At 38.7% G+C, this 22,017-nt stretch overlaps 1 protein-coding gene and 1 long non-coding RNA gene across 2 annotated transcripts in view; one reads left to right on the forward strand and one right to left on the reverse strand.

Annotated features, from left to right (window-relative positions):
• Positions 1-17,410, reverse strand: part of LOC131547391 (uncharacterized) — a 32,434-nt gene extending 15,024 nt beyond the window's left edge. Inside the window, exons 1-2 of the long non-coding RNA XR_009272920.1 lie at positions 17,281-17,410; positions 16,762-16,832 (exon numbers count right to left, since the gene is read on the reverse strand). This is a non-coding gene — a long non-coding RNA (uncharacterized LOC131547391). The remainder of the gene's footprint in view (positions 1-16,761; positions 16,833-17,280) is intronic.
• Positions 17,411-17,574: 164 nt separating this feature from the next.
• On the forward strand, positions 17,575-20,127 carry sp9 (sp9 transcription factor). Its single transcript, XM_058787571.1, has 2 exons — positions 17,575-17,678; positions 18,321-20,127. The coding sequence occupies exons 1-2, from the start codon at positions 17,658-17,660 to the stop codon at positions 19,617-19,619; spliced, it is 1,320 nt and encodes a 439-aa protein (XP_058643554.1). The 5' UTR covers positions 17,575-17,657; the 3' UTR covers positions 19,620-20,127.
• The last annotated feature ends 1,890 nt before the right edge of the window (positions 20,128-22,017 follow it).

Raw genomic sequence — 22,017 nt, forward strand, 5'->3', positions numbered from 1 at the left:
AATTTGTAAATATTTTTATGTTTTGTAAATTGGTGGCGAATTGGTATGAATTCATAAGAACTCAGTTGATGGTGTGTTTTCATATGCTACACCCCGCCGAGGGTTATAGGTTTAAGGGTGGACCTTTATGTTAAGGGCGAGATTTACTAAACAGGGCGCAATCCCATAAAAGTGACGATGGGTGTGGAAAGTTCTGCAGCTGATCTACTTACAAAAATTTTCAAATTAAAGAACACGCAGTTAGATCAATTTCATAATGATCAACGCAATCTACTAAGAAAAGTGCAAATTAGCGTAGGGTCAAAAACAAGCAGAGCCAATGATAATCAGGCGCAAACAACACATGCACAAATTGGGTTAAGACATGGGCTGCATCCGAAATAGCATACTTCCCTACTATATAAAACAGCATGTGAAAAAAGAAGGGTTACACTTTATTTTGAAAGTCCACTTTAGGCATTCTACTACTAACTATAAATAAGTTTGCAACTACATGTCAGCTAATTCTCATTAATTTGCAACTACATGTCTACTAACTCTCAGAGTAGACTGTTAGGGTTAGTAGAATAAGTTGACATATACTTGCAAAGTTTCTCATAGTCAGTATATTGTATGTTGTGGACCCATCAAAATAAAGTGTTTGAAGATATTAAGACAGTCTACTAATACTCTAATGACTGCTAGTTGGCATGTAGTTGCAAAGTTACTTAATGTTAGTAGAATGTCTAAAGTGGACTATCGAAATAAAGTGTTACCAAAAGAAGTATGTCCGAATTTATCGTACTCATAAAAGAGTAGTACTTCCGGCGTGATTCTGAAGTGTGCATACGATGGAAACTTTACTATCACATGAGGCCATGGGAGAGGATTTATGAATGGCAGTGAGGCGACACAACTGACGCTGGTCACATGACAATGACAACATAGCGAATATACATCCAGATTATATTCATACTACACACATTCGCACACATACACACAGAACGTACTCCTTTTGAGGTCGCAAAGTAATTACTTATTCAAAAAAGTACCAACTGGAGAGTGTGTGATTTCGAACAAAGCCATGCTATTTCTGATGGTAAATAATGACACAAATACCAGTAAACTGATCACCGCAAAACTTAGTAAATCACCTTAAAATCATTTTCATTTTCACTTACAGACGGACAAATGCATAATCAGTAAGTTCAGCTGCAAAAATGACCATCCACACCTTTTCATCGCTTATGTTGCACTGTGTCTTCAGTAAATCCTTACAATATATTTTTTAATGCCTATTAATATAATATATTACAATATAAGTTCTATCTGCCATGTGCCTTATGCTACTTTATCTATCTTTTTTACATGTCCTTATTTGTATATTTGTAATAGTTGTATTATATATATATATATTTAATTTGGGTTTCACTTTATTTTGATGGTCCCTGTAACACATTCTATTGACTATAAGTAATGTTGCACCTACATTTCTACTAACTCTCATTAGAGTGTTAGTAGTGTATTAGTTGACTGGTAGGGTTAGGGTTAGATTAAGTTGACACGTTCTTGCAAAGTTACTTACAGTCAGTAGAATATCTGTTGGGAGACCAACACAATAAGGAGTTAGTAGTAAAGTGTTACCTTAATTTGTATTTATCTGTATTTTTACATTCTACTGTTAGTGTTTAGTGTTATCTGTATGCATCAAGGGTCTGAGAGTAATGCAATTTCAATTCTCTGTATGTATGTGCTGTGCATGTGGCAGAATTGACAATAAAGCAGACTTTGACTTTGACTTGACTTTGAGTTTGTTTCTTTTTCTAAAAATCATACATTTTCATACAAATTCATGTGAATTCACCACTAATTTGGCAAATTGATAAATAGTTGTGTTTTCCAATGAGTGCAGGTATTGTTCACAAATGGTGCAGGATGAATTGAGTTTTAATCTCAGGGTTATTTGTTCAGCCTTATATGTATGAGTTGTTATTGTTTTTTTCCCCAACAGTTGTTCATGTCTTGAATTGCTGAACAGCGTTGTAGATCAAAACCAACTGACTGTTCATTTAGGTGGTCAGAAAGATGAGCACTCAATACTATAAAAGTGAAAGCCTGGATTACAGCGTGACAACATGCGTTACATCACCTCCATGCACTTGTTAACCTTCTTTTCAAACTGCCCCTGGGAGATAAAAATTACATGATTGTCTTCCCACAACAAAGAGACGGCCGCTGGTTGCATGTGGACAGAATGTTATCTTGCTAAGGACATATGTCACACGTACCACATCACAGAGCATCTCCCAGAGATATTTTGATGAAATATGAAATATGGTCAGCTTCCAGCAGCTCCAGAGGTGCCAGATGCTGAAATGTAAGATTTTGAGGTAAAGTACCACAAAACTCATTTCAGGGTGTGACTACATTCCAAGTCGTTTGAATCTACCACATTGGCTTTCTTCTTCGTTGTTTGGCTTGATACCAACTCTGTGTAAACAAAATGGGATTTCTGCAATTCTACAGGAGTGTAAGTCTCTGTAACATAACAGTCGTCTTCAGTAGTCTGCGTAATTTCACAGAGCTGCATTTGATACGTAGTCGTGTGCAGGTGCCGGTGTCATTAGTGATTATAGAAGGTGTACGTTTAGAGAAGCCAAGCACAACAATGGCGATCAGCCCATGTGAAAATGCACAGCTCTGGGGAGCTTTGGGCCACGGACGGGACTTGAGCAAGAATAACAGAGCGGCACGGAAAGAGACTCATAATGTGTACCAGACTAAGGCAAATGAGATGGGAAGATTTCTACACTCACAGACAAACCACAATTCTCCCGGCTGAAGTAGGCCATCGGTTAGCTACCGTGAAGCTCTTTCCGAACATGAGGCACGTCGAGGCTTCAGTTTTCAGCGCTCAGATCCCCAAACTCCTCTCTAATAGTTTTTGGAGGCTCAGAGTGAAAATAAATCCACTGTTTACACAGCCTTTTTGAAATCATTAGAGTACCAGAAAATATCTCGGCACATACTGCAGGGTATAAGGTTGAGCAACATTTCCTTGTACTTCAAAAGTCTCTGCAAGAGCCTGCAATTCCAGTCCAACCGCTGCCTGGCTCCAATCACTCGCTGATAAAACACTGGTTACAGCCAGCAGCGGTTAAACCCATGAAACAACCATGACTATCATAGCGAGACACAACGAATGAATGACACCCTCTTATGTCCAAAAAATGATCTAAAATGTGTTCAGATTTGTCCAGATGCTTAAATTTTACATGATACACAGTGACATGCTTGGTTTCCAATGGTCTGATAAACTCCACTCTGCTAAATCTCTCATCAGATTCACATTTACTGCTACCAAGGTTAGGGGTAGAGTTGCTGTGGGACTCCAAATAATCACAATGGGGAAATGCACTAATGAAGAATTTTTTTTATTTGAACATGCCTTATTTTGCATTATGCATTATTTGTCTTAGTGCCTGGTTCATTAAAAGAATTTTGCAAATTAGGGCAATGGCCAAAATAAATTATAATGTAACTTGCAGAGTGCAATTCTTGCAGGCTGTTTCTGAATGCTTAGTTGTGGAGGATACAGCAGATCACTATAATCTGGCATACTTTACTAGGACTCAGCATCGTCCCACTACAGAGATCCAAAGACCAGAATCACTTGCATTATTTGATCATCATTCTATTAATTACTGATGCCATGGATCTAATGAAAATGTTCACAAACCAGCCTTAAAAATATCACAATACTATAATAATATCAAATCATCAGTTGCACCTGGCAAATAGATCTTTTCTGAATAAGACACAATCTTTACACAAAAAGGTATGTTTGCACATATTCAATATGCATGATTCAAGTGGTAGACAAGCTCAGGGTTAAACTAGTGTCTGGTTAAACTGGATTGGGGTGGTTAGTGAGTAAGATTTTTGCACTGAAATAACATGCAAATGTGTTGGGATGAACAGTTTGATTTCCAGTTTGAACCTTGTGTTAAAGTGCCTCTATTATGGACTTTTGAAAATGACCTCTCGTGCAGTGTGTAACACAGCTCTAAGTGAATGAAAACATCCTGTAAAGTTTTAAATCCGAAAGTGCACCGTGTATAAAGTTATTGTCTCTCAAAAGAAAGAGTCGACTCTGAATCATTGAAACGAGTCGTTTTTAAAATGAATCCCAAGCCGTTTCATGTTGACGTCAACATGAAACATTAGCATATTGCCCGCCATAATTATTAAAACCCTTAATCGACTAATTGTTGATTATTTTATCAATGAATCAGTAGGCTTTGGTTGATTATTCAGATTTTGCAATTCATTCAAATATTGAGTTATACATATTCTATGCATATTCATATACATAAAAGCTGCTTCATAGCAGGAAATGAAGTTGTAACTCTAACTGAGAGCAACATTGACACTGTTTAAAACTGAAAATCTGCTTGATTTAAAGCAGTCTATTGTATAAACTGCGATATAAATAGACGTGACTAGACTTTCCTGGAGTGTCGATTGCAGATCTTGTGCAAACATATCCACATCACTATGATCAGATGCTTTCTTAACTGCTGTTTTCTCACTGCTGTCATGTTTGTTGCTTGTGTATCGTGTCATTGAGTGTTATTGAGGTCATGTAAAAAAATGCTGAGATTAACGCTAACAGTAAAGCGTTTATCGAACTTCTTTTTACCCCTAACGGAAGAATGCAAAAGAACTTTCCATTAGCATATCGGGGCCTTTGCATGACAGCATTTTTTTTTTTTTGATAACCAGACTCATCTGGTTTGGCTTCATTTGCATGTCTCATGAGTGTGTCTTCGTCTATTGAATTGCATCTGGAAGGGCTGAAGTACAATCTTACACACTGGTCAAACTGCATCATTGCAGGACCTTATATAAGATGATATGAGATCAAACGACTGTACAACGACAAAAACATTTTTCAACAATTTTTTATTGTCAATGTTGTTGATAATGTCGACTAATCTATCCAAGCCCAGTTCAATGTTGCATGTGCTTGCGAGACTTTTCACAGAACGAGGGTAATCATCAATACATGACCTAGTAACACAGAACTAAACCCAATCATGACCTCTGACAATCATGCTCATAAACAGCAGTTTTCTACACTAATCCTATAATCAATTGAAATGACTTTTCCGGTTTGCCGTAAGGTCTGAATGTCTGCATAACCTTTCATATGAAACCATAAAAAGCAGTACGTTCACGCATATTCTGACAGATATTTGTGCCACAGCACAGTTTTATGTTGAACACTCAACACATTTGGCAAACGTTCATCTCGATGCAAGAAAAAGCGTGTTCCCACAACCATATAATCAGGAGATAAAAAGAAGAGCCCTGGATGTTGAAACATGTCCCTGCTGACACTGGATAAAACATTTCTATAATTACAAAACAAAGACAGAAATTGTTAATGGTTAAGTGGTGGAGGAACCATTTATACTCAGTGGAATCTGTTCAAGGAAAACAATGGCGAGTGAAAACAGTGAGCCGTAAATTCATAAAAGAAAAGTGTCTGTTTTATGGGCTGGTTTTCCAGTTCTATTCACAGGCTTTGTTTATGACAAAGATAAAAAAAAGGAGCTGGATATGGTTAAACATACAAGGAGCCATAAAATACAGCAATATCGCAATGAACTCTGGGAGCATTTAATCTTTTTAATATGCAACACAAGTAAAGACAAACCATATAGACTGGATGCTTTACATATTTTAAAGGCCATGTGTGAGTGGTGCAAGTCTCTAGTGTATAGATATGAGTCCCTTCTTCAGTATACGTCTAATTTTTATCAACCGCCGGGGAAAAAACGTAACTCCTATCACTTAGAAAAGAAGTTGCTCACTTCCCACCAAGTCGCACAATTTGAACAAACTCCTAATGCTGAGTATAAGCAATCCTAAAATGCATGCCTTAGCACATGGCACTGTGCAAAATGTTGTGGATCGTCCAAGTAATTCAGTTATAAATCACATAAAAACCTGCTTCACTGAATTACACATGGTGGCCAGCAAACAAAACCAATATTAATGTACAGCTCCCCTCCCGCTGGTCACAGTACATCAGCCATATGTGCCCTGTATTACACAAAAATACTGGACGCCATACATATGCACACATTCTACTGCATTCTGTTCACCTAAATTAAAGTCTTCATCCACCATCCAACAGCTACACAGATATCTGATTCAGCATACTGCCTTAATGGAAGCTCCAAAAGGGATTTGTGGTTTGTGAAGTTGTTACTTACTGACAAACCCTGCTATTACACAACAAATGAGTGGAGAAACATATATCAAAATAATTGATAAACCAAATTGTATTCCAATTACAATATATATATATATAATATGAGCAAGACTGATCTGCAGTGCTAGAAATGTGGTAAAGTACAGTGGTGAAAAATGTGGTTTAGTAATTTGACCTGAAGCTGCATCTGAAAGCTGCTTGAATATCATAAAAAAGCGAATGCAGTCTGTTTAACAGGACAGAGGCGGCATAAATATATCACTTATGCTAGATTCATGGGACTGAATTATAACCACCACTCCGATGTATCCAATGCAGTGCCAGTAACATGGTTAGACTTTGCCAAATTATACAGTGGCTGCATGATAGATACTAATGCCAGCAGAAATGGTCAGACCCCTGGTCTCTTTTCTAGTAAAAAGCTATTTTTGATTAGCAATTTAGCGTGACAAGATGCTACATCTCTATTTTGGTTGATATTGTTGGCATATGCAGCTCAGTGGTAATCAAATCTCTTTGCCAAAATGTCCACGCTATCATATAAAGCTGATTCATTTTGGTAAATCAGCTCATTCAGACAGTTTGTTAAAATAACACATGCAGTGTGTGTCTTCTTTTAATGCTACGTATACAAATTATAATATTTACTACAATAATAATACAAAATAATGGTTATACTTTAGTTTGGGGACCAAACTATTAACTATGACTTTTGTCTCAATAAACTCCTAATTTGCTGCTTATTAATGGTTAGTAAGGTAGTTGTTGAGGTTGTTGTTTAAGAGATGGTCATGCAGAATAAGGCATTAATATGTGCTTTAGTACTAAGAAACAGCCAATATGCCAGTAATATAATTAGCATGCAACTTGTTAATAGTGAGAACTGGCCCCTAAACTAAAGTGTTACCAAATACCGCCTAGCTTAAACAAACAGCCTGAACTTTGAATAAACAACTTATAGTGTAGCTAACAACTGTTTGACAAGCTACAGTTGTAAAGTAGCTTCCCCAACACTAATTGGGGGATTTTACAGAGAATTTGGAGTCGCAACACACCTGGCTTAACTCAGCCGTGTAAAGACAACTTCATGATACACTCTAAGAAAATGCTGGGTTTTTTCAACCCAACTTTGGGTCAAATATGGACTAACCCAACTTTTGGGTTAAAAATTTTATGTAAAAATTGAACCCAACAGCTGGGTTAGTCCATATTTGACCCAAAGTTGGGTTGAAACAACCCAGCATTTTTTAGAGTGTCAGTGGCTCACACACGCAGCTCATGGAGAAAGAAGTTTTCTTCCATACTGCAAACCTCCAAGTACACTTGTACAAGATAATACTGCTATTACACTATTCAAATGAAGACAGTTTTCCTTTCAGACAATGGAAATATATTGTTGTTTGGGTGGTTTCTTGTCAAGGACCACAATGTCAAAAGAAAAGTAGATTAACCTCAAGAAATGCTTCACATATGTGACCCTGGACCACAATACATAAGGGTCAATTTTTCGAAATTGAGATTTACACATCACCTGAAAGCTGAATAAATAAGCTTCCATTGATGTATGGTTTGTTAGGATCGGACAATATTTGACCGAGATACAACTATTTGAAAATCTGGAATCTGAGGGTGCAAAAAATCTAAATATTGAGAAAATCACCTTTAAAGTTGTCCAAATGAAGTTCTTAGCAATGCATATTACTAATCAAAAACTAAGTTTTAATATTTACAGTAGAAAATTTACAAAATGTCTTCATGGAACATGATCTTTACGTAATGTCCTAATGATTTTTGGCATAAAATAAAAATCAATCATTTTGACCCATACAGTGTATTTTTGGCTATTGCTACAAATGTACCCCAGCGACTTAAGACTGGTTTTGTGGTCCAGGGTCACATATGAACTCATTTCTACATATACACTGGCTTTCATCCTCAGGACTGCACATCTGCATGTGGATATACCCAAAGAAAACAATCACTTCCTGACAGACATCCGCATTACACACAGCTCCAGAATAATAGTTTTCACCTGCAGTCTGAGGCGAACACGAAACGCATAACACTGTGTAAAATATGAAAATCTCCAAGAGCCTTTCAGAGAGTTTCCAAAGGTAAGACTGACGCAGCCTGTCTCGCCTCACAAGGGCCGTTGAGCATCTGTCAGAAAATGGCCTCAGAGCTGCCGTGACACCTTTATTCCCATGTCCAGCGGTAATGCCAAGCAAAGAGATCCACTAAACAATGAGAATAAGCACTCTGTATTGTAACCCTATCCCCTCCGCCTCTTGCTCCCGCGGCAAACGGCACATCCACTAATCAGAGCTCTTCTCCAGTAATGGGAAAGTCAATAGCTGCATACAATCAGTAAACAAATTCTGCTATTTTTAAAAAGAGCCTCCGTCTCCATTTTAGTGCCGGCAATTTAAATTATTCTACCGTGTAACACCTTAATTGTGTAAGACAAAGACGATGTCGAGAGCACAAAAGAAACATGAGAGGAGCGTAATTTCTGTGCTGCCACGCAGAGATGACATGTGATAAGCATTGAGTGTGGACCGCTCCGCCGATGCCAAATGACAGTTTGTAGTTAGTCGCCATAATAAGGCAGAGACAAACAGTTTGTCTTTAAGCTGTTGTGAATGTCAGCCTCTTAATGAAGATAAAGAAATGCAGTTAGGAGCATATCAAAGTCAGGCCGTCTTGGATTTCATTATTGGCAGTTAAACAACACGGTTTTCATTTGCAGCATTTAAACATTGAGGGTTGCCTTTCAAGGATATTGATCTTTTTTTTCTCAGAGAGATGGTTTTAATCCACCGTTTCTTCTGGGAATGCTGTGTTTATTATGCTTTTGTTAGTGGCCAACTCTGACTTGCATTCAAAAGCCTATTAAACTCAAATTGGAGTTTAGTGATTTTTAGCCCATGTCTGTTTACTTAGAGACCATTTGCATGTTAGTGCACTCCTAAAATCTGACAAAAGGAACTTTTAGAAGATTTGTACAAAAATGTACAGTCAAAAGACCAAAAATATTGATGGGTCATCATCTCTTGCCAAGCAGATGTACATCTTATTACCACCTACCTCTGACTAGCAATCGCTATAGCAAATCACGATGAGCCTTTTTCAATAGGACATACTTCAATGGTTTCTTAAACATTTTACTGGTTAATTGACATCATCCAGTCCTCTTATTTTTAATATTTAACTTTAACTTAAATTTTTTCAATTATTACTTTCTTAATATCAGCAGTCAGCCTGGATCTGGTTTTGGTTTCGAGTTGAATGGCTGATAGAGAGCAGTAACTAAGCATACACTACCTTTCAAACGTTTGGCGTTAGTAAGATTTTATTTGATTGATTGATTGATTGAAATAAATGTATACTTTTATTAATCAAGGACACACTAAACTGATCAAAAGTGACAAGAAAGACGTTTATATTGTTTTCTATTAAGGTTTCAACAAAAATCTTGAGCAACATTGTTTTCAGCATTGATAATAATAATAATGTTTCTTTAGCAGCAAATAATCATATCAGAATGATTTCTGAAGGACCATGTGACATTGAAGACTGGAGTAATGATGCTAAAAATTCTGCTTTGCAACAGAGGAATAAATTACATTTTAAAATAGATTCCAACAGAAAATAGTTATTTTAAATTTTAAATTGTTTTTACTGTATTTTTGCATAAACGTCTTGCATTAAAAGACTTAATGAAAAAAACATTTAAATAATCTTACCAGCCCCAAACTTTTGAACAGTATGTGAGGGTAGCAAAGCTGTTTTCTGATCTGACAAATAATAAAATATGTTATTTGATAGCTCCTTTACTTTTACCTTCAATCACTTTTAGTTAGCAGCTTGTGAAAGGCAACTAAAGTACAAAAGAGTTGCAGCTTGAGCATAATTTAACAGCTTTACGAGTAGCTGCAGACAGTTTAATATGACTCTGTTATCGTGCAAACATCTTTCTGACCAAAACTACACACTCTGAATCATGTCGGCCCTTGTGATTTCGTGTTAAGCAACATGCCAACATGTGGGTGCACTTTTACGGATATAATTCTAAAGACTCCTGCACACTGCTGCGATGAGTAACCTCCATGACGAGGTAGCCATAAAACTATAGGGAGTCATTGCATTGCTCACGGTTGCTGAGGTAAATGTGTGTGAGAAGGAACAGGTGCGGTCCCATCCCGAGCCGGCCAGACAGACGCTCTCAGTCATGACTCAACGCCGAACATAAAACTATTGCGTGACAGGAAGGCTTTACATACCGCACACACCTCCTTGACAGAAAAATATACATTAAATACATCCTACACACCCTGACAGAAACCATCAGAGAAAAGAATTCTGATCAACAATATCACTTCTGAGCCAAGAAAATATATTCAGAAGTTCACTGTGGAGCCTACTGAATATTAAATTAAATTTTAGGGCTGTCAAAACGATTAATCGCGATATCCACAATAAAAGTTTGTGTTTAGATAATATATGTGGGAATATATTTAGGAAAAATATGTAATATATTTATATATAAGTCATATTTATATATATATATATATATATATATATAAAACATATATACGTGTGTGTGTGTTTATAAATACATATAAATATACACAGTACACATACATATATTATGTAAATACAAACTTTATTTTGTGAATCAATTAATCACGATTAAACAATTTGACAACCCTAAATCAAATTCAATTAAATTAAATCAAAAATAAAATAAGATCAGATCAAAATAAATAAATCAAATGAAAGTTGTACTGCCCAGTTAAAATGTTTGAGTGCCATTGAATTAAATACAAAATATAAAACCAAGCAGCATTTATTTTAAATAAATTCCTCACTTAAAAGCACTCATATCAAGCAAATTAATTAATTAATTAATTAATTAATTGAAAAAGTTTTTAATTATAAAAAAAGGTTTTCTGTTAAAGTGTATTTAGACATTTTCTATTTGTCAAATGAAACATGTTTATAGTTAATGATATGGATAGTCTAAATGCATTTTGGAGCCACTGTAAATATAATAAAATAAAAATCTATAGGATAGTGGCCCAGTGGGTGCTGGTACAAAAAAAATGAAGTTAGCGATGGCAGAATATAATTGTTTGATTAATCATTTTTATAGCATTGACAGGACTCCAAAATGTATACGGCCTGATATATTTATTTCTTAATCTTTTCCTTTCGTTCTTGCACCTTAATTGACTGTGTCTGGTGCAGAAAGAAAGCTCTCAACAAATACAGACAGACAGATGCACAGTATGAGACAGACAAACCCCATACCTGGCAGGTGTGTGTGTGTGTGTGTGTGTGTGTGTGTGTTGCGAGGAGGGCAAATGGCAGCGTTGGTGGTGCCTGGATTCAGTGTTTTTATCTGGATCAGTGATGCGGAAGAGGAAGCCTTGAGATGCGGCGCGCTGTTGTGTCGAGCTGACTTCCTGAAAATAGAGACACAGCGCACACACTGACATGACGTTCATGACTGGATCAGAACTGTATAGACACTAAAGAACATTGTCTCATTTCCAAAAGACAAAGGAAAATAACATACGAATCTGAACTGACGCTCTGCTATTATTCCAGCACAAAGCCTGATAACAAGGCCTTTAATCCCATAATAGATCTGTTGGATTTGGGATTCAGGGGTAAATTGTTTGCGCGGGTGGAGTGGTGGTGTGAGACCACGGCCCCATGTTGAGCAGGATGAGCGATTTCTGCGGCAGCTGAAGAGTCCTTCACTCGGGAAAGGGTGACCGCGAGACCAGCTGTCTCCACCTCACCTGCTGCTGGGAATGTGAATGACTGCTTGGTCGAAACGCAAAAACCAATAGGGCTGAAATTGCTTTAGATTGATGACATAGGGCTCGAGGTCTTTCACTGCCCAGAATAACGCATCCAATCTGACAGCAGAATATAATTCAAGGGCACTTTAAGAGTGACCTCTAAAGTAGTGAAGGAACCTCTCTGTAAACAGCTATAAAACGCTGCAAGGGCCGTCAAATCTGCTTTGACTTGCTAAAGATGAAGGCCAAGAAATTATATGTGAGAGCCATGATATCATAATATACAGTCAGTCAAACATATGTATATATATATATATATATATATATATATACACAGAGTCAAATCAGAAATTATTCAGTTTGAGTGCAGGACACTATAGTTCATTTATGTAAGTGAGGATTGCAAAATAAAGTAAACTGTGACATATTATACCCAAAAATTCTTCATACAGTGGACTAGCAGTAAAATTTATTTTAAAATTAAAAAAAAAAAAAGAATCTGTTTAACTCTGAGTTCTTGTCATATTTTATTACCATTTTCAAAACTATTGCAAATAAACTGTGATAGTGTGAGACATGTTGAAGGTGTCTGAATAAATTTTGGTTTGACTATATATATATATATATATATATATATACTATAGGATCATGCCACTGAAGACTGGAGTAATGATGCTGAATGCTGAAAATCCAGCTTTGCATCATAGGAATAAATTATATTTTCAAATATATTCAAGTAGAAAACAGTTCTTTTAAACTGTACTAATATTTTAAAATATTACTATTTTTACTGTATTTTTAATCAAATAAATGCAGCCTTGGTGAGCATAAGAGACTTCTTATGAAGAAAAAAAAAAGAAAGAAAAAGAAACATGATACCGTTGCAAATAAAGTACTGTGTTTGAACCGTGCTTCATTGATGGTATCAGATGGAAATGCCATGGATTTTCATATACTGAAACAGTACATAAAAAGGTCCTTAAAGAAAATTAAATGACAGAATTGCCTTTGCCAAGGTAGCCTATACATCTTTATGGCAATACATGGCGCTGTGATGTAGCAACAGCACCTTAGCATCCTCATACACCATATTTAAATCGTAACACCATCATGACAGTGCTCTCTTTTTGTAAGGCCTGTGTAAGCAGTTTAATTACATCGTTCTATTTGTAACAAGTTCATAGCAAACTGCTCGCGTCTCACGAGATCTCAGACGAGTCCAAACTCAACTGGACAGAGCCGTCAGTCACACGGTCACTACAGAGATGAGCAGTGGTGGACCGCAGCACTTCTCCGCACAACCCATCCCTCTGCGCCAGAAATTACAGGCGACAGCCTCGTCGTGTAGAGTTTGAACCGCGGCAGCGCCGTGAACCGAGGGATTTTCACTAGTCACCTGTTGGCGCGTGTGTTTATCTGAGCTGGATCCTGACAGAACCAGTAGCCTCTCTTGATTGCGACTACAACGACAGACACGTTTCGACTCAGAAACGCGACCTAACGTGCTAAATGCATTGCTTGGGGATTTTTTTCTTTCTTGTTATGTTTTGGTAAAGCTACTAATAAAAAAAAAAAATGCATTTAAAACAATATTTGAATTCAATATTTTTTAAATTATTTTAAAAGAATAAAACTACTATATGTATATATGTAATCTAATTAAAATACATAAACAAAATAACGTGGGGGGGAAATAGCAAGATCCCGCAATTAAATATCCCAAAACGGAATTAACATTAACAAACACCTAGTGAGAAGAGAAAAAAATTAATATTTTTTTTTTAAATCATATGGCATACATATGCAAATTTCCAAGAAATAGTCGTGCATTAATGTGCGCAGTGTCACTGTTGCTCTATTGTGACAGGCGGAGAATAGCAGATAACATTCACTGGCCACTTAAGAACAAACACGACATCCTTCGCCATGACCTGCGCGCTGCTTGTCAGAGCGATCCTCCACAGGCTCTTTGTCTGTGAGCAAATTATGAAATCATAATGTGCACGGATAAGATCACCATGTTTGGATATTGAAATGGCCACAGAAGGCTGTAACCCTAGTGATCTGTTCCTCCTGTTTTTAAGATGAAATAATGCTGGATGATGAGAGAGCGAGAGAGTGAGAGATGTGACTAAAACTGTGGGCCCCTAAAATGCACCTGACACTGGACTTCATCTGAAACTACAGTTTATAAACAAGGACCAAATTTGACAAGTGTTAGTTTAATACGCAACTGTTTTTTGATTGGTTTAATTGCGTAGTGTCAACAGCTATATTAATAGCTGTCATGCAGTAAAATCCGTCGTCCAGAGGAATTGCAGATTTACTTGGAAGCGAATGTCACGGCGAACACTTGTCATACCGGTGACCTGTGCGCTTTCACATCTGCCTAAAAACAATGGCCACATATCCAACAGAGATGCGTGGCGTGAATAAATTGCGAATTTATTATATGAATGAATCTGCAAATCGAAAAAGCCACACATGATTTCATCTGTGTCTTCGTTTGTCTAAATCTAACAACTGAAATAATTGAGGAAAAAAATGTTCTGCTTGGAAGCACAAAGGCGTTTCTCTTCACTGCGCTTTGTTTTGCGCCACCAGCGTCAAGACTTTCACAAACCCCGCGTCCATTCATACGGGTTTATTAAAAAATAACACAGTTGCACAGATGAGGACTTAGTCCTCAGTGTTTGGTTAGAGCCTCGAATCACGGTGAGCTCATTGAACATGCTTGAACCTGTCAACGGACATAACAAGCGTTTGTTTTATTGTCAAAATCATAAAGAGTTTTTCCAAATAGAGACATTTAATCCCAAAAGGCGAGGTGCCTCAGAAGTGACACTATTTGCAAAAAAAGCAACTGAGATGTGAGTTAATATTTGTTGTGACTCTCTTTGAATTGTTAGAGGGAGGAAACCAGGCTGTTTGGGGTGATCAAGTGAAGGACCTGTAGTAGAGAGGGATTTTAAAATGAGCCAGATTAGTTAATTATCCACAAATGCGCTTTTCCTCTTAAGGGTGGGGACAAATTAATCCCAGCGGCAACCGACAAAAATTCTCCTCTGAAAAGCCCTCTCTCCCTGCTTCTGTACGAATACAGGGCTTCTGGAGCGGGCCAGACCCTTTTAATGAATAGGTCCGGATTAATCATTCATCTTGTGTTGTTTAACGCTGTGATGGATGTATATCGTCACTCAGGCTCAAGACAATAGATGCACAGCGTTTTGTTCTTACCAAATAAATCACTCGCATTGTTTAAGGTACATTGATCAATCTAATGACTTGTAATAGGCTCCTAATTACCACAGAAAAGTGCTCGCAAGCCACCAGCCGGACTGTGCTTTTTAATACAATTCGAGTCTTAATTTAAATATGCAGAGCGTAAGGTCCGGTTCGTTCTGGTGATCAGAATTACACTGAATTAAAATTGTCATAGTATTCATTGACATCTAACTTGCTTACTTTTAAACGAAAGACTTGATTTTTTTTCCTTCTAAAAAATAAACAAAAATAGGCTACATTTGGATTTAACAAATTACAAAACATTTTTATATATAATTTAAATGTGCCGTTTAATGTTTATTTTCTTTCTGTCTTTATTATAAAATGTAGTTTTTATAGCCTATTTGACACATAAAAGCTGACAGGGGTAATCAATCCACAAATTAAAAGAAACCACTCAAAGTGAATATATTAATTCATATATTAATTGCGAGTAGTCTGTTTAATGGCCTGTTTTCATCAGCGTCTATTGGACACATTTCGCCTGAACTGGTAAGAAATGCACATCAGATGTCCCAATTTTATTTCACTGGCAGCAGCATCAGCAGCAGTGTGAATAGACATGCAGTACATGCGCATACATACATATCTAAATATGTAACCTAAACCTCTCCGAGCTTCAGGCCAATTTGTTTATGCTGAACAGACGTTTAATAGTGTTAATTGTTCCTCCGTCAATTTGCAGTGATTGCGGAAATCAAGCGATTTTCGAGACTCCACCACTTGGATTTGAATAAATTGTTTTATATTCCCTAGCTCTCTCCATAGGAGGGAATTTAAAGCAAAGCGCTTTGGAGTAAATTGCATCCAGCCTGACTGGCAGCGTTCAACCGCTATAATGGAGCATTATTTGGTCATTTTGAATACAGTAATGCACAGCGTTTCGGCGGGGCTATTCTCAAGAAAATTGCTTTAACTTTTAAAAGGAGGCGATTCACTCCAAAGCAGGCCATTGTTACATTATGTCATTAGCCTTAAATGTTTTAACAAGCAGCGCAAAACACTGCTATAATGCATTGATCTTTATATATAAAAAAGAATCACTGAGAAAAAATGTCATAATTAATTATTTGATCTGTTATTTTTATATATATATATATCCAAAAGGTTTGTATTTATTTTATGTTTAATTTACTTTTTATTTAATTCTACATAATTTAGGCTCAAACTTTGCATTAAGAATTCATATAGGCCTAAATTATAAGAAGAATAAATATTTTTTAACGATTTTCTACGGTTTTTGAGTCATGTGCTCGCGTGTTGTTCTGAAGGCATTTAAAGGAAGCGCGAGGGTGAGCGCGCGCGCGCATTAACACCCCAAACCCTAACCTGCGCCCCCCAACATCCCTCCCTCTTTTTCTCTCTCACACACGAAACACTCTCAACAAAAGTCTAACACACCTGTTGTGGGATCAGTGGTGCCTCTGCGTCCTCTTCCTCCAAGATGCATTCTTGCATTTCACCGACTGGTTCTAATTTGAAAGTTCGACATGTTTTTAATATTTGGAATTTTCAATAAGTTCAAAGCATGACTAAAACATTCATACATTTAAAAAAAATAAATAAATAATAATAATACAATTAATAAATAAATAAAAAGAAAAGAAAACGACACTGACGTTGTATGATACTTATGATTTTGGATCCTCACAAAACATGGCTGCGTAATGTCACCTTATAACAACGCTAACGAGCCTAAACAGAAATATGTTTAGCCATAATATGTATCGTTATGGTTTTAATCCCTACATCAAATCACAATATAACTACCTACAAAATAACCACAACATTAAAATAATATCGCAATCACAGCTGCAAACGGTTACGCGTGTCAGCCTTTAATTTTAAGCATATCCGTTTGCACATCGACACACAAAACAGATATGGATATCATGCATAAAATCAAGATGAGCCGCTTACCATCGGAGGATGCCTATTAAATACCAATATGAGCTGAGCACTATAGTGTGTGCAGATTCTGCGCCTTGATGGCCATATATATATAAAAAAACGATGAAAAATAGCTGATGGCTTATTGCTTGACAGTGGGATCAGTACCCCAGTCATTGATTGACGTGCAGCTTTAGTATTTCTGTCATGGTCGCGTCGCTTATTGGTCGGACGCGGCTCGTCGCGCGCTCAGATTGGCTGAGTATTGCAGCCAGCTGTACTTCAAAGCACGCGCTCACTATACAACTCGAGTAGAGAGAGTAAAGCTTCAGCGCACTGTCCCTCAGTCACACTGGAACACTGAGTCATTGTTCTCTTCAACTAGCTGTCTAGGAAAGGCCCTGGATATGGCTACGTCTATACTTGGGGTAAGTAAGCACTTCTTTATTTTAATTCGACGTATTTTCGTTCTTTTAGTTGCACTAATTCCTCCGGTAGTATTGACATTTCAGTGTTGCTTGCTCGCTTGCATTCGAACTTTTCAATGGCTTTTATTTACGTTCTTAAAACGAATGATGCCACAAGAGAACCTTTTCAACTTTCACAGAGAGATTTTAATTCTCTATTTTTTATATATATATACTAGTACTGGTGCTTTAAATGAAAGCTGAAACCAATGCGCTGATCTGAAGAAGCTATAATAAAACATTGGAAACTTGAAAACCACGTTCAGCGAAACGATACTGTCTGGAAAATAATAGCCTAATAATAAAAAATAAAGGACTGAATTTATAGTGTATTGATATTCCTTTAGTTATTAAAAATGATAATAGGCTACTAGCGTAATGTAAACGTGGAATTCTTTAAGGACTTTTTTTAAGACATGACAACTCGTACAACTATTTTGAAAAAAAAAAAAATCACAAGTGAAGCAACTCATTTTCGCGCTTGACTTAGTGTTTTGGTTTGATTCGGGCGTTTGGTTTAGACTTGTTGGATTGTTTGATTTTCAAAACACCCCAACTATGTTTTACAGTCTAGTAAAGAGCATAAACTTCTCATCCAAACAGGAAGAGCCGCGGTTTGGAACTACCCCTTTAGCGATGCTGGCTGCAACCTGCAACAAAATTGGCAACACCAGTCCCCTCACGACTCTCCCCGACTCCAGCGCGTTTTCCAAAGGCGGATTTCATCCCTGGAAGAGATCGTCATCGAGCTGCAACCTGGGCTCCAGTCTGCCCGGATTCACCGTCGCCACAAGCCGCAGCACCTCGGGACTAACGACCAACACCGGTTCGGCAAACAGCGCGTTCTGCCTGGCCTCGACCTCGCCGACCTCCTCCGCGTTCTCCGCTGAGTACAGCAGCTTGTTCTCCAACACGGCGAGCGTTTCCTCGCAGGAGTCAGGACAGTCCGCCTTCATTTCCAAAGTGCACTCGTCTGCAGAGACCCTATATCCGCGGGTCGGCATGGCGCACCCGTACGAATCGTGGTACAAGTCCGGCTTTCACTCCACCATCTCTGGCGAGGTGGCCAACGGCGCGTCAGCGTGGTGGGACGTGCACACGAACCCAGGCTCGTGGCTCGAGGTGCAAAACCCAGCCGGCAGTTTGCAAAGTTCACTGCACTCCGGAACCCCCCAAGCCATCCACTCGCAGCTCAGCAGCTACAACCCAGACTTCTCCAGCCTTACGCACTCCGCGTTCAGCTCCACCGGCATCAGCCCCACTGCGTCCCATCTCCTGTCCACCAGCCAGCACCTGTTGACGCAGGAGGGATTCAAAACTGTGATCCCCACTTACACTGACGCGTCGGCCACAAACGCTATGATCTCCGGCGCCAGCTCGGGCATAGGAACCTCTTCCAGATCCTCCAGGAGATACTCCGGACGCGCCACATGCGACTGCCCAAACTGCCAAGAGGCGGAGCGGCTGGGGCCCGCGGGGGCCAGCCTGCGGAGGAAAGGACTCCATAGCTGTCACATCCCAGGCTGCGGTAAAGTCTACGGGAAAACGTCTCACCTCAAAGCGCACCTGAGGTGGCACACTGGCGAGAGGCCCTTTGTGTGCAACTGGCTTTTTTGCGGCAAACGGTTCACCAGGTCAGACGAGCTCCAGAGGCACCTGCGCACTCACACCGGCGAGAAGCGGTTTGCTTGCCCGGTGTGCAACAAGCGCTTCATGAGGAGCGACCACCTGAGCAAACACATCAAAACGCACACCGCTGGAGGCGGAGGCAAAAAGGGCAGCGACAGTGACACCGACACCAGCAACCTGGAGACGCCCAGGTCCGAGTCGCCCGAACTGATTTTAGAGGGTGTAAACCCACGGGTCACGGTCAAAGATCAGTCTCCGCACCACGAGTCCTGAGCTTGACCTCTTTTAGGTGAATCGAGAAAAGGAAACGGGTCTGGAGTATGCGACAAACTCTGACATTGCATTGGAAAGAGCACTTTCAGTGCAACACTGGCTTTTTTCTGCTGCGCACAGACGAACGCTTTTCCTCAGCTTTCAGGACGATGAAGTCTCGTCGAGGCTCAGTGTTTTTAACAGTGGACATTTGCTGCAGAATCGCTGCGGGAACTAAATAACCACGGCTGCCGGTTGAGCTAATTGTGTACATATAGCCTATCCACAAAAATAACATGTTATTTTTCCCTGTAAATGTTACTTATGATTGTTTTGTGGTGGATCCTGAAATTCAGGGAATTTTCTTTTCCTTTCGACGCACTTTGTGGATGTCAGTATGTATGTTACACAGCTATTTAAAATTCATTTAACCTTTCCTTTACCTTGCTAAAAATATATAAATGTTTAATTGTACAAAGTCACGCTTATAAGGCTTTCATTTTGTAATTAAAGGGATTTAAAATCGAAAGATTGGGTTGTCTGGTGCAAATGTTTTCATCCGATTCAACCTAGGCTTTGCTAGTCTCAGCTGTAATCGTTTAAAGCCCGCGCGTAATTATTACGCACATGTATTTATATTTTAGAAAAATGAAACACTGCCGACTAAACATCGATAATGTTGCGCTGATGTAGACTCGTTTTCCCCAGTGGGATAAATCAATAGTTAATGCCCCGGAAAGGCATTTTTGTCCAAATGAAAATCTTGTTAAATAGTATTAATTATGACTTGGAGCACATCGCAGCCCCATGTGTCTTGTATTGGCGATTAGGGATTCGTGTCTTATCAAATATCTAATTACTCTCCGAGACATCATTTGTTCAGCAGCTCTTTATCGCACATTTTCCGAGGGGATTCAGTGACAAAGGGCCTCTGAATATTTATTTGAATTGCTCAAATTAACTGCTTAAATTTGCATGTCAAACGGAAAATGTCCATCCAAGAGAGGGCTGAAGGCATAAAGCATCGTTTAGCTTTTATAAAACGCTACACTTGATTTGGTGTTATGGGAACAGTTTTTCCCCCCTCTCTTTCTTTCTTGCCTTTTCTGGGTGCCACTTTTGAAAGGGGAAATGGGGAGAGGCCTTATGCAAATGTTGAATTTAAAACGCTCTCGCAGTCAAATGGTCTCTGGCTGTTATTTGAATATCAGTGGCCCTGTACTGAAAAGGTTCAAGGATGCTCTCTGACTTCTTTGTGTTTATCCAGTGCAGCGTCCGATCCCACAGAAAACCCGGCGGAATAATTACAGCTCGAGCCCTGCCTGGGAACTCGTTAGGGCTGCGCGTCTGCTCCACACGCTTTCTGTGCTACAAGGTAAATTGACCAGAAGGCAATAGACTAAAATTATTTTCATTTCCTTTTGTGTGCTGGTGGCCGGTGCCGTACAGGCGGTAGCCTATTCAGGAAAAAAAATACACAAATATAGAAAACGGTCCATTATCATTTAATGACCTCGTGGAAAAAACTGATGACATTTTGCAAATAACGAATAAAAAATATTTAAGGCTAATAAATCTTGTAAAATGTAGCCCACTGGTCAAACATCCGAGGTTTAAAATAAGCCCACAACAAAATGCAATTTCCGTTTTACACCAATTTAGGCAAGTGTTTTCTCCAAATAGCAGGTGTACAGAACACAGTTCTCGGTCTTTTAAAAGTTAATGTAGGATGCAACGATTTTATGGCACACAATTCAAAATTTGTGTTACGGAAATGAGCGCTATTTGGGCATGAAGGCATTCACGAGCACGCTTTACAATTATATGGTTCTATTAAGATTTACAAACGGGAGCTTTTACATGGACAAGATCTAAACGCTTTTCAGTCTTTTGGAGGGGAATGATGCGCCTGGGGTGGCGGACAGTGGCGCTGTCACTCACGGCCTTTTGTTCGCGTTTTTTGGAATGCCCTCTGACTGAGCGCGAGGCAGAAGTCAGCTTTGTTTGCGCGCGGTAATAAAACAGAGATCAAAGAGGAGCGCCGCTCCGGCCGCGGCGCGGGAAACTCAGCCGTGACGGTAGTGTGAGTTTCCCGCGCAGCCGGAGCGGCACTGCTCTTTCATCTCCCCTTTAGTCAGAAAATGTCCATCAAGCGCAGATCGTGTTTACAAATTAAATGCTCATTATTATTAATAATGTTCTACTGTCACATTCAGCCTTTCAGTGGGTTATTTATGTTTTCCTGTGACATACAAAAAAAGTAAAGTAGCCAGTATTTGCTACTGTAATATTAAAAACAAATTGAATTGCAATTAAATCGACTTTTACATAGTACTTCAGCGCCACCCTTGGGTTGGGTTTATTTGAATATTGCAAAATACTGAGAGTTGTTATTTCGCGCGATTTTGTTAATATGGTT

This window comes from Onychostoma macrolepis, chromosome 09 (assembly GCF_012432095.1).
Source record: "Onychostoma macrolepis isolate SWU-2019 chromosome 09, ASM1243209v1, whole genome shotgun sequence".
Taxonomy (NCBI): domain Eukaryota; kingdom Metazoa; phylum Chordata; class Actinopteri; order Cypriniformes; family Cyprinidae; genus Onychostoma; species Onychostoma macrolepis.